At 47.8% G+C, this 14,637-nt stretch overlaps 5 protein-coding genes across 5 annotated transcripts; 4 read left to right on the top strand and 1 right to left on the bottom strand.

Moving 5' to 3' along the window:
- Window positions 1-2,204: 2,204 nt before the first annotated feature.
- Window positions 2,205-3,264, bottom strand: B0H65DRAFT_55111 (uncharacterized protein). Its single transcript, XM_062829784.1, has one exon. The coding sequence runs from the start codon at window positions 2,889-2,891 to the stop codon at window positions 2,289-2,291; it is 603 nt and encodes a 200-aa protein (XP_062687056.1). The 5' UTR covers window positions 2,892-3,264; the 3' UTR covers window positions 2,205-2,288.
- B0H65DRAFT_55114 (uncharacterized protein) lies at window positions 2,791-3,557 on the top strand. Its single transcript, XM_062829788.1, has 2 exons — window positions 2,791-2,866; window positions 2,924-3,557. Exon 2 carries the CDS (start codon window positions 2,976-2,978, stop codon window positions 3,474-3,476), a length of 501 nt encoding a protein of 166 aa, XP_062687055.1. The 5' UTR covers window positions 2,791-2,866; window positions 2,924-2,975; the 3' UTR covers window positions 3,477-3,557.
- A 600-nt stretch (window positions 3,558-4,157) lies between these two features.
- On the top strand, window positions 4,158-5,202 carry B0H65DRAFT_55116 (uncharacterized protein). The gene is made up of 2 exons (XM_062829790.1): window positions 4,158-4,571; window positions 4,710-5,202. The coding sequence occupies exons 1-2, from the start codon at window positions 4,416-4,418 to the stop codon at window positions 4,911-4,913; spliced, it is 360 nt and encodes a 119-aa protein (XP_062687054.1). The 5' UTR covers window positions 4,158-4,415; the 3' UTR covers window positions 4,914-5,202.
- Window positions 5,203-5,707: 505 nt separating this feature from the next.
- Window positions 5,708-6,450, top strand: B0H65DRAFT_414139 (uncharacterized protein; the record flags this gene model as incomplete). The annotated part of the gene is made up of 2 exons (XM_062823889.1): window positions 5,708-6,049; window positions 6,265-6,450. 2 exons carry the CDS (start codon window positions 5,708-5,710, stop codon window positions 6,448-6,450), a joined length of 528 nt encoding a protein of 175 aa, XP_062687053.1.
- A 5,171-nt stretch (window positions 6,451-11,621) lies between these two features.
- B0H65DRAFT_505546 (fungal-specific transcription factor domain-containing protein) lies at window positions 11,622-14,153 on the top strand (the record flags this gene model as incomplete). The annotated part of the gene is made up of 5 exons (XM_062827998.1): window positions 11,622-11,690; window positions 11,819-11,898; window positions 11,955-12,217; window positions 12,275-12,773; window positions 12,965-14,153. 5 exons carry the CDS (start codon window positions 11,622-11,624, stop codon window positions 14,151-14,153), a joined length of 2,100 nt encoding a protein of 699 aa, XP_062687052.1.
- Window positions 14,154-14,637: the final 484 nt, after the last annotated feature.

Below are 14,637 nucleotides of genomic sequence, written 5' to 3'. Positions count from 1 at the left end.
AATATTTAATAATTACTATAAAATCCGGGTTAGAAAAATTAATAAAACGTTAAGGAGGAATAGATTTACGTTTTTAATTAGGAAATTCTATTATTAGAGTTCGCTAACGCTCTTAAAATTATTCGTTCGAATTAAAGTAGACGATAGCCGCTTAAGTAAAAAAAATCCTATTAATATTATCGAACTATATCTTCGCTAAATTAAACAGAGTTTGCTTATTAAATTAATTTAATAATATATTATATATCGTTTTGTTAAAGTATTAACGACGGTCCTTTATTATAAGTAGTTTTATATTAACGAAACGAATTTAATTATTATTATTAGCAGGGTTAATAAAACTATTATTAATTTTATTAATCTTATTATCTCCGTAGTAGTCGCATTCGTAGTTCTCCTTATTGTTGCGAAGGTAATTACCGTTATTACTTCGATTATTTAAAACCGTACTATTTAGCGTATTAATCTACTTTTTTTTAATATTAAAGGTAACGTTTTTTATTATATACTATAAATAAATTTAGTACTAAATATTAAAGAATACATTGCGGGCAGCTCTCTTAAAAGCGTAATTATAATTTAATATAATTACGCTGGGTCTAGCAATACCTTTATTAGTAAGCAATCTTTTGAGGACTCTTAATATTTAAAAAAAAAAAAAAAAAAAAAAAAAAGATTCTTCCTTTTCGCTATTTAATAAGTAATACTTAATATTAAAAATCGTATATATATAAATAACACTGCAAATTTATAGGAGAAGTATATCGAACCCATTTATTTTATAAATATAGTTTAAAGACTATACCTTTAAGTTCTTCCTCTACTAAATAATATACTAATCGTATGTCCAAAACGTATAATCGATCGGGCGGTCATTATTATATAGGAAAGGTTTATTATCTTTACCTCCCTTATCTCTATCATTATCGGCGAGTATATTGAACTTTTCTACCTCGCTTTTATAATAAAATTTAACAAATACTGTAGGGTCCGATTATAGAGCGTATAGAAATTATTAAGTAGGCATAAGGGTACTAACCTTCTTAACTTTAGCAGCGGCCAATATATTCAATACGTTACGATTTTTAATCTTAATTTCTAGGAAATTGGTCTACAAAGCGGCAATAATATCCCCAAATATGTTTTTAAGCTACTTCCTATATTTAAAAATATTATTAATTATTTAAAGAATCTTCCTAAACTAATAATATTTAAATAAATACCCTACGGTATTTAAATTCAAATTCAAATTATATTAATATTAATTACAATCGAATTTCTAAATACTATTGAATTTCTTACACCTTACAGCCTTTACCTTCTACTTATAACCCTTCTTCGAATTCTTTAAATACGTATGGATACTCTTAGAAATATGACCAGCGTATTTATCTTTACTCTCGCTATATATAAAGTCGTACCGAAATAGTTTGCTGTTGACGTAGTTGGTAGCGCGGATTAAAGTAATATAAAAACCTTCCAACTTCGCCACCGTATTAATATTAATAAAGAAAATTTTATAATTAAACTATTTTCGTTTATAAAGGCGGCGTAGCTATAAGGGAGATTCAACCTCGTTATCTTTATCGTTAGAGATTACGACGGCAGGAAAGGGGTCGTTAATTAGATTAATTATATTGGTCGTAAACTTTGAGGTATTAATAAAGTAAATTGAACGAGGTATTTTGAATGATAAATACTAAAGAAATAATAGTGGTAATGATGGTGATGATAATTAAAGTATGATAATAATTAAAGTACGTATTATGAGGTACGTGTTTAGGTCACGACTTTGTTAGGAATGTGCGACTATGTTGCTTACTGCTAAATTTTGGTGCGGCTGACATGCGCCGACACACTATGTAGGGAGGTTCCCCTTTAGGTTAGATACCGTCACTCTATTAGATTACACAGTCACTTTATCCGCCCCGAGAGACCGCGTGTGACTGCCACGTCGGGTCCCAGGTGGGCAAGGTGGGGTTTCATCGTGTCGTCGCCCCTGGTGCTAGCCGGTGGGGCACGATAATCGCTGGGATAAGGTACCTGGAGTCTTTGCAGGGCATTGAGAGAAAAGTGGGAGCATCACATGGAGAAAGTGTTGGAATCGTCAATGCAAACACAACGACCGGCTTCGAATATGTTTTTTACATGTTCAACCCAAACGGGTTTCTCCTGAGGGAGGCTCTTTCCTCCCAAGTCCAGGTGTTGGAAAAAGGGGCAACAGCAAGCGCAGGTACAACTCGCGGGTCGCTGTTGACGATGACGTTCTGGAACGTCCTGTCACTCGTTCACAGCCAATGGCAGGCACAGCCGGCCGCATCCGGGACAGATTTCACTGGCCGACTGAGCCTCCCAAGCCGCATGCCCTCGATGCCGGGGACAGCAAGTGAAAAAGACGCAAGTGGGCCCGGCCCGTCTGATAGGCCACTGGCCAAGTGCTGCCGGTCGTGGCCGACTCCGGATTTGGTCCTTCCAGCTTCTCCGCACCGCAGGAAGCTCGGGCCTGCTCGGGCTGCACAGCAGCAGTCGCCAGCAAGTCCAGTGATGAAGGAAGTCCAATGAAGTCCAGTGACAACACCGACATTTCGTGGGAACGTTGATCGTGCCCTGTCCACGAAGCACAAACGGCACGATTTACCCCGGAAGGCGTGCATGTCAACATGCTTCACACGCCCCGGGCATGTCGGCATCATACCGATATGTACAGCGGCCATGGATGGATGCGAGACATGCTGCGGAAAGGCACATTTGACGGCATTCATCTGCCCATGTCTCAACCCACCCCGGATTCCCGCTGTCGTGATCGTGCCAAGTAAAAGACCCCCCTTCGTGAAAGAAGGGCACGGTTGGGGTAAAAGAGGGTTAGGTGAGATGGTGTGTGATACAGGCATCAGTAAGCACTCATTGACCACAAGAGCAACAGTGTCAGAAACTGAGCAACATCAACCCAACTATCAAAACTTGGTCCAATTCATATGGTTTGTTCCACTATCGCAGCTCGTCTGTGTGCTGGACTCTTACAAGTGTGCCTATATAAAGCCTTGAGGCCCCATCCCTCCCCCTCTCTCCGGGTTGAAACGGCCTCCAGCATCCAACCAAAGGCTGATCGCATATCCATGGGAAGACATCAAGTCAGATCCAAGTTTCATCCGGCCCGTCTCGCAATCTTTCGTGGTTCATCTACTACCCTTCCATTTCCTCAGTACGGCCAAGAGTCCAAGACTCGACAAACAACATGGCATTTGTGTTACCCATCTGAGAGCCAACATCTCGCTCAGAATTGTACTACATATCGCTGTCCCAACGAACGAATCGCCCGCTCACACATACAAGCGGCCCGTCAGCCAGTCGCCGTTGTGGAGGGCGGCGTCGCCCAAGTTCTCATGCATCCGTTGACTGACGTTGGGCATATCGGGCACCTCTTACCATTTTTGCCCTCACTCTCCATCTGGCCGGCGGGTCAAAGATATTGCTGACTTGATGCTACCTTTTTTTCAGCTCAGCGTAAATATGCCTCAACATCAACTGATCATCCAGTCCGATTTGAAGTTACGCTTCGTGGCATGATAACAAGCCTTCAACTCGTGCCATTATGGATGTTTGAAAGTTTTTGAGTCGTTGACGTTTGAAAATGGTTGTTAGGAGCCGAACGGGAACTCGCAGCTCCCGTCAACCAGGAGCCCAAGTGTCATTCGTTTGTTCCCATCTAGTCCATCCGTTTGTTCTGCACTCTCAAAGCTTTGTAGGAGTGTTCCCTTATCGTCAGCCGTACATGTCGCCAGCAGGAGGACAGTAGTAGACACCGGTTGCAACACTCGTCTCATAAACAAACTCCATATGGCTGCCCCCACCATCCTGACATGAGCAATTGCTGGTGCATAAAGAAGACCCAAGCACATCTATTCGCCTTGTCTGTTTCGTCTCGGGCATTCTTGCTGTCCCAAGCTGAGGGGAAGGAACTTTTGAGTGGCGGCTGTTCTGTATTTGTCTCTTTTCGAACAAACCTCCTCGCACGTTGATTTGACGGAACGGGACGGACTGTAGGCCTCATACATCAATATGCAAAGAGACAGGAAGGGTAACGACAAGGCTTTTCCGGCTGATTGAGGATGGCCTCTCGCATTTCATCTCAGTGTGAGAAGAGATTTAAGAAGATGATAGTTTTCCATTTGATCATGAATTTGGGAATCATCTGTTTTTCTTCAGAGATTTTCTGTTGTCTTCGACAACTTCGACGGGACTAACAACTCCCGTCCAAAGGGGTATTCACATACCCCTAATATTCAACAGTCAGTTCATTCTCGACTTGTTGAGGGACAACGACGTAGCCATTCCCGAACCCATTTACTTCGTTCCATCTACCTCTCCTCAAACCGCCGAGCTACTCCCCAATCAAAAGGCACCAAGCAAGCAACATGAGCAAGAAAAAGAACAAGAACGGAGGTGGTCCCCCCAGGATCGTCAGTGACTTCGCCCGCTACTTCGGCGAAAACACCCTCGAGAACTGGCAGCGTTTGTGCCGAGACATTGGCATCAAAAAGGAGCCTCCATCCATTACTAAATGTCGTGAGGTGCGTTGCTTTCGTTTATTCTCGTCTGGGATTCCATAATCATGTCCAGGTTTATTCCCAGCCTGTCAGCCCAGCTATCATATTCTCTTATCCCTCTCGAGTCATGCCTAGCCCCGTCTAATTCCATTCTTTCAACAGGTCCTGAAATCCGTACACGTCAACATCTACGACCTCCTAGATGCCGTCCGGCAGGGAACCACCCCGCAACGCTTTGGAAACCCCGGCCAGCTGAAGGAGTACTCGGTTGCCAACAGAAAGATCTATCCGAGGCACATGGCGGAGAAGGATAAAGTGGGACCGGTTAGGGTGTTGCTGAGGGGTCTCTTTAGGGGGGGATGGTAGGGCAGAGCGGGCGCATTTGGTTGGTTGCTGAATGGAGATAGGGGGAGTTTGTGAGAGGGAGAACATGAGAGGGATGTGGAGAAGGATGGAATAGGCTGGATATGATGGGATGAAATCTGATGGATGTATGCCACGGGATGAGGAAGGGCATGTGGGTAATCAATGACGGGGAAGAAGACTGTGGTAGAAGTCGTTGGTCCTCTGCTCAAGCTTTCTTCAAGAGTTCTTGTATGAACTGGGCGTTTGGATACCTCTAGTCAACATTCGATGCTTTTCACGGTCAACGACCCAATTCACTGGGTTGACTGTTGAAAGGAGTTCCTTCAATTCCCCCATCTATGGTCATCCACCGTTCGCTTTTTCCATGAGAAGGGTATTCGGTATTGCTGTCGTCATCAAAGGTTGAAGCCAGCGGCTACCAGCTTCTTCTCTGTCCGTCCATCGTTTGTCACTACTCCCGTCAGTCCGTCAGTCCCGTTCCCGTTTTTCTTACTCTTTGCTTACAGCGGATATCGTTGCTATCCTTCCAGCGCCAACGAACATCTTGTTCTTAAAAGGCGGAATGCCCGTTTTCTGAGTGCGTGAAAGGAGAAGGCCAACGACAAGACCTGACAACAGTTTCCGGACACACAACTTCGTTATCAACGCCCCCTTCCATCTTCTCAAGAACACTCGTCTGTCCATCCTCTTTTCACAACCATGAAATGCAAAGCCTCCCCTCTCGCAGCGGCCTGCCCGGTTATGAAAACAGCCGCGCCCGGAAACCACTTTCGTCCAACCCTGACGTGCCGGAGATGAACCAACCCAGCCAGCCCAGCCAGCCCAGCCAGCCCAGCCAGCCCAGCCAGTTTACCACGTCAACCTCAGTCAACGTGCCAATCGAGCAAAGACCGACCGTTACCGGCCTCTGTCTTTCTTGTCATCAGATCAAGAGTTTAGCCACCTATAATCTCCCCTTCTTCGAGCCATCATCAACCATCATGGGTAAAAAGAAGAGACCCGCTCCTCCCCAAAGATACGACGTCGTTATCAGATGGAAGAACTACTTTGGCGCCGGCGAGCTTGAGGATTGGCAGCGGTTGTGTCAAGATCTGGGGCTGGATGGTGACTTTGCCAGTAAGAGGAAATGTCGAAATGTATGTATACAACTCTCATCCCCGCTCTGGTTCGGTATGATGCCTGTTTTGTGCCCTAGGTTCTTGGATTGCTCTCATCGTCCAGATGTAACCAACATGAAGACGCACGCGTAATTATGGGAGGAGTAGCTTGAGTGAGCAACTCGGAAGAAATAGCATTTGAAAGAAAGAAAAATATGGAGAGCAGCATACTAACACCTCATTGTCAAAACCAGGCTCTCAAAAGCATCAACGTCAACATCTGGGACTTCCTCGATGCTGTCGAGGTGGGAACCATCCCGCAGATGTTTCTCACCAAGAAGGAACTTGTCAAGTACACATGGAAGACGGGACGGATATTTCCAAGAGATGAAGCGAAGGACATGGGGCCTGTGGCAGCTCTGCTGAAGATGTTGCGTTAAGTTATGGGTTGTGGTGCTTGAGTGGTCGAGATTAGTGGACGAAGCTGAAAGGGGAAACCTGTCTTGCTGTATGGATGGTGTGTCACATAGAATGTATGACTTCTTTGAGCTCGAATGGAAGAGAAACATATGCGCCTCCAGAAATTGGTTCTGTGTGGAACGGCTCGAGGACCTGTTTGTGAATCTGTGGTTGTTGATGCATTAGCTCCTTGGGCAAGAGGATCTTGATGGTAACCGGTGAGAGTCTGGGTGTTCACGGAAGAATTCCGCATCGTCTTCCGCATACGACATATCACATAGCAACGCCTCATCTTCTCTGAGAGGTATCAGCTTCAAGCCACCCTCCTACCTACTACGTATAGAGATAGTGCTGTAGCTGAAGGTGACTTGGACTTGTTGACCACTCATAAATAACACAAGATCAAGGGCCTGGACTCTGGAGTTCTCCAGTCTTATAATGTGTTTTGCATGAGTAGTACATGGGCAAATATCTGTCCCTTTGAATTTTGATTCTTCACCTCGGTGAGTGATGTCCCTCGTCCCTTCCGATAGACTCTTGACCGAGCAGATTTCCCCCTCTCACATGCCTCGTGACTTCCCCTGCCGAAAGATTGACCAGTTGTTGGTCGCAGGCTCTATCGCAGGAAGTCGGTTCCTGTCTTTGCTCAAGCTAGTAATGTAGGGCAAAGGAGAGAGAAATGACATAACTATCTTTGTCGAGAATCCTTCTCAATCCTCAACTAGGCAACCTCCCTTCCTCCGCAACCACTCTCCCATGGTCTGTGACGCATAATCACCAGCCCGGCCTGAGACAATGAGTACCACTCGGCTTTCTCCGTCACATTCACACTCACACTCACACTGTCCCTCACATTCACGGCATTAGCCGCCCTCATCACGTCCCCTCCCATCCTCTCCCCTTCCATCCCACCACCATCCCGAAACCGACATCCACTTTCCCAGTCACGACTTCCAAGAATCCCATCCTGATCGTAATGAGAAATCTTTAAACAGCAGCCTGATGATCCTCGGATACTGCCTATCTTGTGTCTTAGACCCAATCCACTGTTGCCCAACACCCACCGATTATCTCAACGTCCGTCGATCGCACAAGGACCTCGCTTTCTCTAACGCCAACAACACCAAACTCGTCCAAATTTAACAGGAGGCCTCGCTTTTCCCTTCCTGATTCCTGTAGAATTGGACGAACGAACTGTGGTCTCGCTCAAACCCAACCCATTTGCCGAACGAACTACCTAACTTCCATCCTTGCTTAGTCTGAGGTCTAGGCGGCTCCATGAGGTTGTGATGCGATGATGCGATTTGTCAGTGCGCAATTCATACAATACCCTTGACCCCATCTGGTCTGTAGCTTGCGCGTGGTATCCTCCGTCTCCAACTCATACGGTGCGGGTTGAGATGTGGTGGTATCCCGCTGCGTGGTAGTTGTGTTTCTTTCTAGCCACACCCCTTGAGCGAGGGGACTTGTGTGTCCATACAGACCTTACCTACTAGGGCCGGAGCTCTGGCCGGACTGGAGTTGCACTATCCCATAGGTATTGTGGAAACCTGCCATTATTAATCGATGTAGACTCTCGGACCGAAGAGGCAGAGGCAAACTTTCGGCAGTTTAAGACCGTATGAACCGCGTAATATCCGTTTCGGCTCGCATGACTTATGAACAAGATCACGGCCCATTAATGCAGATATCTTCTCCTTTCTCACAGTGTTTACCAAAGGAAAAAAGCAATGAGTAACTGGCGGTTACTCTTGTTCCCCTTCTTGTGGCACTGGGGTCGGGGCCGGTTCGGCAGCGCAATGCACCCGGCTTCCTGGTATACGGAATCAGGATTCACAGACCCTCAGCTCCATGATTACAATACAATACTGTTTTGTTTATTAGTTTGGTTCCTCGGTCATGGGTTGAACAGGGGAGATCTGGAGCTCTCCTTGGCGTCCTCAGAGTCTTCGTTTGAAGCGACGGACAATGACCAGGGCTTAATACGTCTCCTTCGAGATCCCCAAGACTTTCGAGATCCCCAAGACTGCCAGATATCAGTCTACGGCGTTTACCCGATGAAAAGCCGAACGCTTTCCCATATCCAGGAAAGCTTCGGCTTTTTTGTACCAGACTAACAAAAAACCCAGGGCTGGATTGTAGATCCAGGGGTTTTGTGATGTTGTGAGGCATGTCCCGGCTTCACGGTCAACGCCATAACCACGATGACGATCTTCCCGAAATTTCCCCTTCCTGTTCAGGTCATATGTACATCCGTCATCTCTTACTAACGATCTGGTCACATGCAATAAGAGTTAGAATTGCGTCCGTGATCCTGGAAACCGAAACGGCCCGGAGCGTGGAGAAGACATGGCATCGATGTTCTGTCTCATCGTGCCAGAGAGTGGCGATCGGGCGACTGTGCGATTTGTCAGGGTCCGGAGATTAGCTCTTGATCCTTCACGGATGAATTACCGGTCGATTGGTAGATGACGATGGGCGTAGGGGGTGAGTAAATCGGATATCTCGACCGGGCTGAGAGGCCAACACGGACCATTGATACCCCGTAAAGGATAAAGAATCCAATTTGGATGGATCTCGGCAAGTATTAAATCTTGCTTTTCCCATCAGGATTACTCCATCCGCCCATGCTACTTACAAATGTCGGTATCGGGGTTTGTAGTTCCTTCTGGAGTTGCCAAGTCCCTCGGTTTTTCCATGACTTTTAGCGACACTGTTTTCGAGAAACACTGCTTTGGATCTCGAGTTCGTATTCGCATCCGACAATAACACTGTACCATAGCATCTGAATGAAGGAAAGAAGAAGGCTGCCAAGTTGAACGCAGACAACCTTCACACCTTGATGCAACAACGTTGTTAACACTGTCTAACTTCGACCAAGGTCAAAAGTTCGGTCAAGAAGACCCTCCGCACCTGACGCCTAGTCTAAGCTTCAGAGGCCGGATGTCACCTTGGCTACTAGCCTATAACGTGGAAGCCCCTGCTAACGCAAAGCTAACGACCTGCAACTGCACAACGTTGAGACGAGATCGCCGAACTATACCGAAGTTGTAAACAAGATAGGGGTCGGATAAATGACCTCTAAGCAAGCCCGGGCCTGTGGCCGGTGTGGCGGATGCAACATCAATTCGATGCACCGTTCATCCGAACCCTCCACTCATCGAAGCCCCAATGGTCAACGTTTGCCGCGTTACCATCCTCCTGGGCAACTTTGGAAGCTTGAGTGTGCAGATGAGGATGCCATTTAGCATGTAACTTGTTTTGCTCAGATGGAATCAGAACACAATGACGGGATGGCTTCGAAAAGAAAAGTCAAATGAAACTTGAAGAAGGGGATCTCGCCAAGACCGAGTTTAGGACGTCCTCAAAGCACTGTTATGCAAGGCAACTTGGTACAGTGTAGTGTCCCGAACGTTACGCCCCGAACAGCTGCAACGGAAGACTGAAGAAGCAGTTACCCCGGCGTTGTCGACGACGGGCTCTTGACTTCCCTTAATTTGGGCGGATACAGCACCCGTTCAGGGTCTCTATCAAGGTTACGATGTCTCAGTTCAGCATGCATGTAGCGTCATGCTGTTGCCCTTACCGTTACTACCCCACGAGACGGCTTGTCGGTGTGCAGACAAGCCCTTGAGTAAGACGGTAGTTACTGACGAGGAATTTGTTTGCCAGAAAACCACGATCTTGGCGACCGTGCGAGCAAAGGCTACGTTAGCGAGCAGACAACGATAGAAAACTGAAATATGCATGCCTATAGCGGCTGAAGGTTAACGCAGAAGAGGCTCATACTTAGCTGAGCGGGATAGAGGGGTAGTTTCAATGCGTCAACACCACCTAGGGCGCTAGGTACTGTGTAGCGCCAGGCTGGTACCGTCCTAGGTAGGCTGAGGGAAGCTGGCGAGCAAAGTGAGACCTCTTCATGATGACTTGTCACTGACGAGATAGGATATCCTCACTGTACCGCTCGGTTCTATTTTCCTTTCCAGGCTGATATCACTCGGCTGAGGTCTGGATCAGAGCGGAAACCGTAGCCACATACGGTAGAATCCGTACGCACAATCACATACGGTAACCCACCTTCAGGTGTAAGCCGACATAGCCACCAAAAACTAGGTACCAAATTCTGCGTTCGCCCTACGAATCTCTATCGCCTTTCAAAAGGTTATTCGAAGTTGAGAATCGGCTATTTGTCTACCTTTAGTTGAGGGCTGTTATCCCGCTTGCTGCCCTATTGCAAATGCCGGAAGGGTGTTGAAGATTGCGTTGTGTAAGGCCTGGAGGTCCTGGTTTTATTTGCCTTGTTATGTCCTCGTGTAAGATGTCCTTGTGTAAGCGAAGACTACCTACTAAACTATCCTTATTGCTACGGGTAGCGCTGGAGATAGTATTATAGTAATAGGAATTTGCCTATACCGCGTTGCCGGCGTAAATGAGTTTTGTGGGCTATTTGTTGTTGATTAGAGGGAGGATGAATTTGAAGCGTTCGTCGTAGGCCTGAAGAAGGTTCGTAGTTAGGATTTTGGATTGTCTGTATACCCTTAAAAGTGCGTTAACAGTATGTGCGTACGGATTCTACCGTATGTGGCTTACGGATTTCGGGATCAGAGACACCCGGACAGGCCTTCCTTGTCATTCACCATGACCCAAGAACCGGGGTTCGGGGTTCGTGAACACCCTCCTAGCGGTGCCTTTGGATGCACACCAGAGACATGGGTTGCGATCAGAAGGTGTGGACCGATGTGCCCCCCAAACTCTCCGACAGCACTTGGCGGGAGGTGATTGGGAGACAAGGCGGTAAAGGAGGATGGTATTTCGACGTCTGCACTATCGATTTTCGTTGAGAAGCCGATGTAACTTGATGCCTGCTTATATTGTTAGCATCGTTACACAATTTCTGAAGCTGGCTTATCACCTGTGGCACAGATACTGACAAGGCTCTTGTCCTCGAAGCCAGACACCGCGTTCATCACGCTGAGCCCGCTCAGCCCGATATTGCTAGAGGTTCTTTCTCTTACATATCAAACATCCGGGTCGCGCTCACCAAGACGAGACATCATCCCATCCTGAGTGTGACACGATATATCTGCTTTTGTCGACTTTGGCATTTATCTTCCCAGCCGCTCGTGCACAGCAATCCGTCCCAACCGCCATGATGAGCTGGACAACCGAGGGTAACGCACAGCCGATATCGTGCTTGGAGTGCCGTCGTCGGAAGCAGAAGGTAAGTTCTGAGACGCTTTTGGTGTTGAACATATCCAGCCTCTACCTGGTCTTCAAGACTCAACGATCAAGCCTGTCTAACCTTAGAGTTAGTGTAATCGTCAGTTCCCATGCAACCATTGCTCGAAGAGAGGAGTCGCCCATCTTTGCCGCTTCGTTCCGAAGAAAGCCAACAAAAGCGACACAGCCTCCGACGAGGGCTCATCAAGGTAAGTCATACCATAGCCACCCAACTTAGAGGCAATGAGAACTTTCCTTCTGACAGTGGCGTTCTCTTCAGCGTGTCAAAGAAACGGGCTCTAGAATCTCCCGAAGAAGAGTCCTATTTCGACGAGAACGGCTACCAAGATGGTGAAAACGACGAGGCCGACGAGGCCGATGCTCTCAATGCCCTCGGCTATATGCCACACACACACTACGTGTTGCTTGGTAAGACAAACAAGGGTACGGCTGATGCGGACGATGAGCCTGTCCAGTCGAAGGAACTGCAAACTGCCATCATGTCAATGCCTGCCAAGCCATATATAGGTATGCCACTTACCCTTCGATATTTCCGTTGCGCGCGAGATTGTGCCTGACCTTCAGCAGATTGTCTGGTGGACAACTGGCTCAATGGTGCAAACCATCACTATTACGCTTTGTATCGACCTCAGTTTAGGACCCAGTATGATGGATGGTGGGCGACACCCGCGAACAAGCGTACACCAGAGTTGACCAATCTGATCCTGCGGGTTTGTGCCTGCTCGGCCTTGTACATCCTGAACGCCGGCGTCAAGGACAGACTAGAGCGTGAGCTTGGGACGGATGCATTGACACTCGCCACCACCTTGCACACAACAGCGGAGAAGCTCAGTAAAACGATACCTTCTGGGAAAGGGGGACTAGCCCATGTGCAGCAGCTCTTTCTGACAGCTTTCTGGTACAAGTCGGCCGAGGATTGGACCGAAGCGTGGCATGCCCTAGGAACTACCATTCATGCAGCATATGAGATAGGACTTCATCAGGATTCTTTATCTGATGGCATGTCGGAGTTTGACCGCGAGATGAGAAGACGTCTTTGGGGCATCCTGTATGTGTGGGACTTGTAAGTGAAATATCCTGCTCCAGCCCACGATGAATGCGCTAACATATTGGCAGCGCCTTGAATTCGATGCTTTCTCGGCCGTTGCTCATAAACCACGCCGACTGCACATTCGTAGAGCCAACGTTAGCTCTCGACAAAGACCCCGAAAACCCAGATAAACCGTCTCCGTTTCTGCACATAAATCTCCACAGCTCCCTGTGCTTGAAGATGGCAGCAGAACTCAAGCCCGTGCCGTCCGACAACTCCATCCCGACCGAAGTGAGTAAGGCCTTGGTGAGTAAGGCTCTGAGAGACGTTGTACAGAAGTGGATGGACGAATTGCCCGCTGCATATGCTCTCCAAAACCCGGACACTCAATGGGACGCGGAGAATGACTGGATCATATTCCAACGTCGCTATCTTCACCTCGTCGGCCACATATGCTTGTTCGATCCTCTCAAGCAATTCGTGACTCGAAATTCTGCAGAGCCAATGTCTGACTTGGAGCTGGAACTTCGTGAATCGGGTGTGTTAGCCGCATTGGGCCTCATGGGAGTATCTCGGACGTTCTTCGAGATTCTCGTGTCTGCCGGCGCAAAATTCCACTATGCCGTCTTTTGCATCTTTGACACCACCACTGTCCTGTGTTCTGGGCTGGTCCACGACGAAGCTCGGAATTTGCCGCACCGAGAAACTGTCCTTGAATCCATCAAGCGCGGGTTGAGTATGCTGCACGAGTGTACCGGCGACTCAAAGACAGCATTGAGCTTGTGCCGAATTCTGGAAAAGATGGTTGCGAATTTGCCACTTAGCTATCGGGAGAAAGGTCTGATGGGGTCCACCAAGCGAGTGAAGTCCAAGAGCATGTCTCCGAGTGTTTCTTTGGCTGCTGGTGGGCTCGAAGTCGCGGGCACTGCTCGGCAGGGCAGAAGTATCGATTCGACCATCCACTTGGTTGAAGAACCCTGTCAAAGCAATAACACCGGCAACATTGTTTCCGGCGAAGCTTCAGCCGTCACCACCAACAACAACTCAGCTGCACCTGAAGCAACAGTGGAAGCTGATGCTGGGCCAAATCATGCTGAGCTCCTCCAGGTCTGCGGCCCAACGCCGCCAGAGGAAGCAGCAACAGCGTCATGGCAGACTACCGTGGATCAGTTTGGCAACTTCCAGCCACCTATGTTTGAGATGGGTCAAATTAACGATCCAGGCCAATACGGGCAGCTCGACTGGCAGATCCAACAGGATCACTTGAACAACAATTTGGACCTGTTCAACGGCGTGCAACTGCTCCCACTCGACGGAGGGGTTCCAGCCCTGCTAGAGCACTGGGACTGGGAGGTCCTCGACGTTGGAAATCCCAGGCTGTGGGATAGTCCCTCTCCGTTGGCTTCGCCTTGAGCTTCGGTGGCAGGTGTATATCATGGCGATGCATGAGCTCTGGTCCTCCTGTGCCTGAGATGTTAGGTTATAGTCCCGCCAATGGATATGAAGACATAGGGAATGGGTGGTTGTTCACAAACCGACAAAGGAGTATCGAACGGGGTTTTGCTTTGGGTAGAGGTCGCATCAGTACAAGCAAGGAGGGTGAAAGGTTAAATTAGAGTCTTTAGTAAGGTGATTGAGCCTGTTGATATATAGGATACCAAACATGGAGGGATGTTGCAAATACAAAGTAATGATTTTGGCAAAGGATGGCTCCGACTTGAAGAAACGCAATGTCCAGAAGATCAAGCGGAGGGCAACGTTGGACTTGCCTTGGGTTCCGGTTTGTATCAGACTGGAAAACCCACGAGCCCGCATCGTTCCTTCTTCTTCTAGCCAAAACAGTCGTGTTCGAGCCAATTTGTACTTATTTTCTGCAGAAGGAACGAATCTGTCCGAG

This window comes from Neurospora tetraspora (genome assembly GCF_033439725.1).
Source record: "Neurospora tetraspora strain CBS 560.94 chromosome Unknown B0H65scaffold_1, whole genome shotgun sequence".
Lineage (NCBI taxonomy): Eukaryota > Fungi > Ascomycota > Sordariomycetes > Sordariales > Sordariaceae > Neurospora > Neurospora tetraspora.
The sequence above is the reverse complement of the archived record's forward strand: the minus strand, read 5'-3'. Positions and strand labels throughout refer to the sequence as shown.

Excerpts from the sequence above, each read along its gene's own strand:
- B0H65DRAFT_55116 (XM_062829790.1), top strand. The coding sequence starts at position 4,416 with ATGAGCAAGAAAAAGAACAAGAACGGAGGTGGTCCCCCCAGGATCGTC. Across the intron at positions 4,572-4,709 it reads CCATTACTAAATGTCGTGAG|GTCCTGAAATCCGTACACGT; the intron begins GTGCGTTGCTTT and ends TTCTTTCAACAG.
- B0H65DRAFT_55111 (XM_062829784.1), bottom strand. The coding sequence starts at position 2,891 with ATGCCTGTATCACACACCATCTCACCTAACCCTCTTTTACCCCAACCG.
- B0H65DRAFT_55114 (XM_062829788.1), top strand. The coding sequence starts at position 2,976 with ATGGTTTGTTCCACTATCGCAGCTCGTCTGTGTGCTGGACTCTTACAA.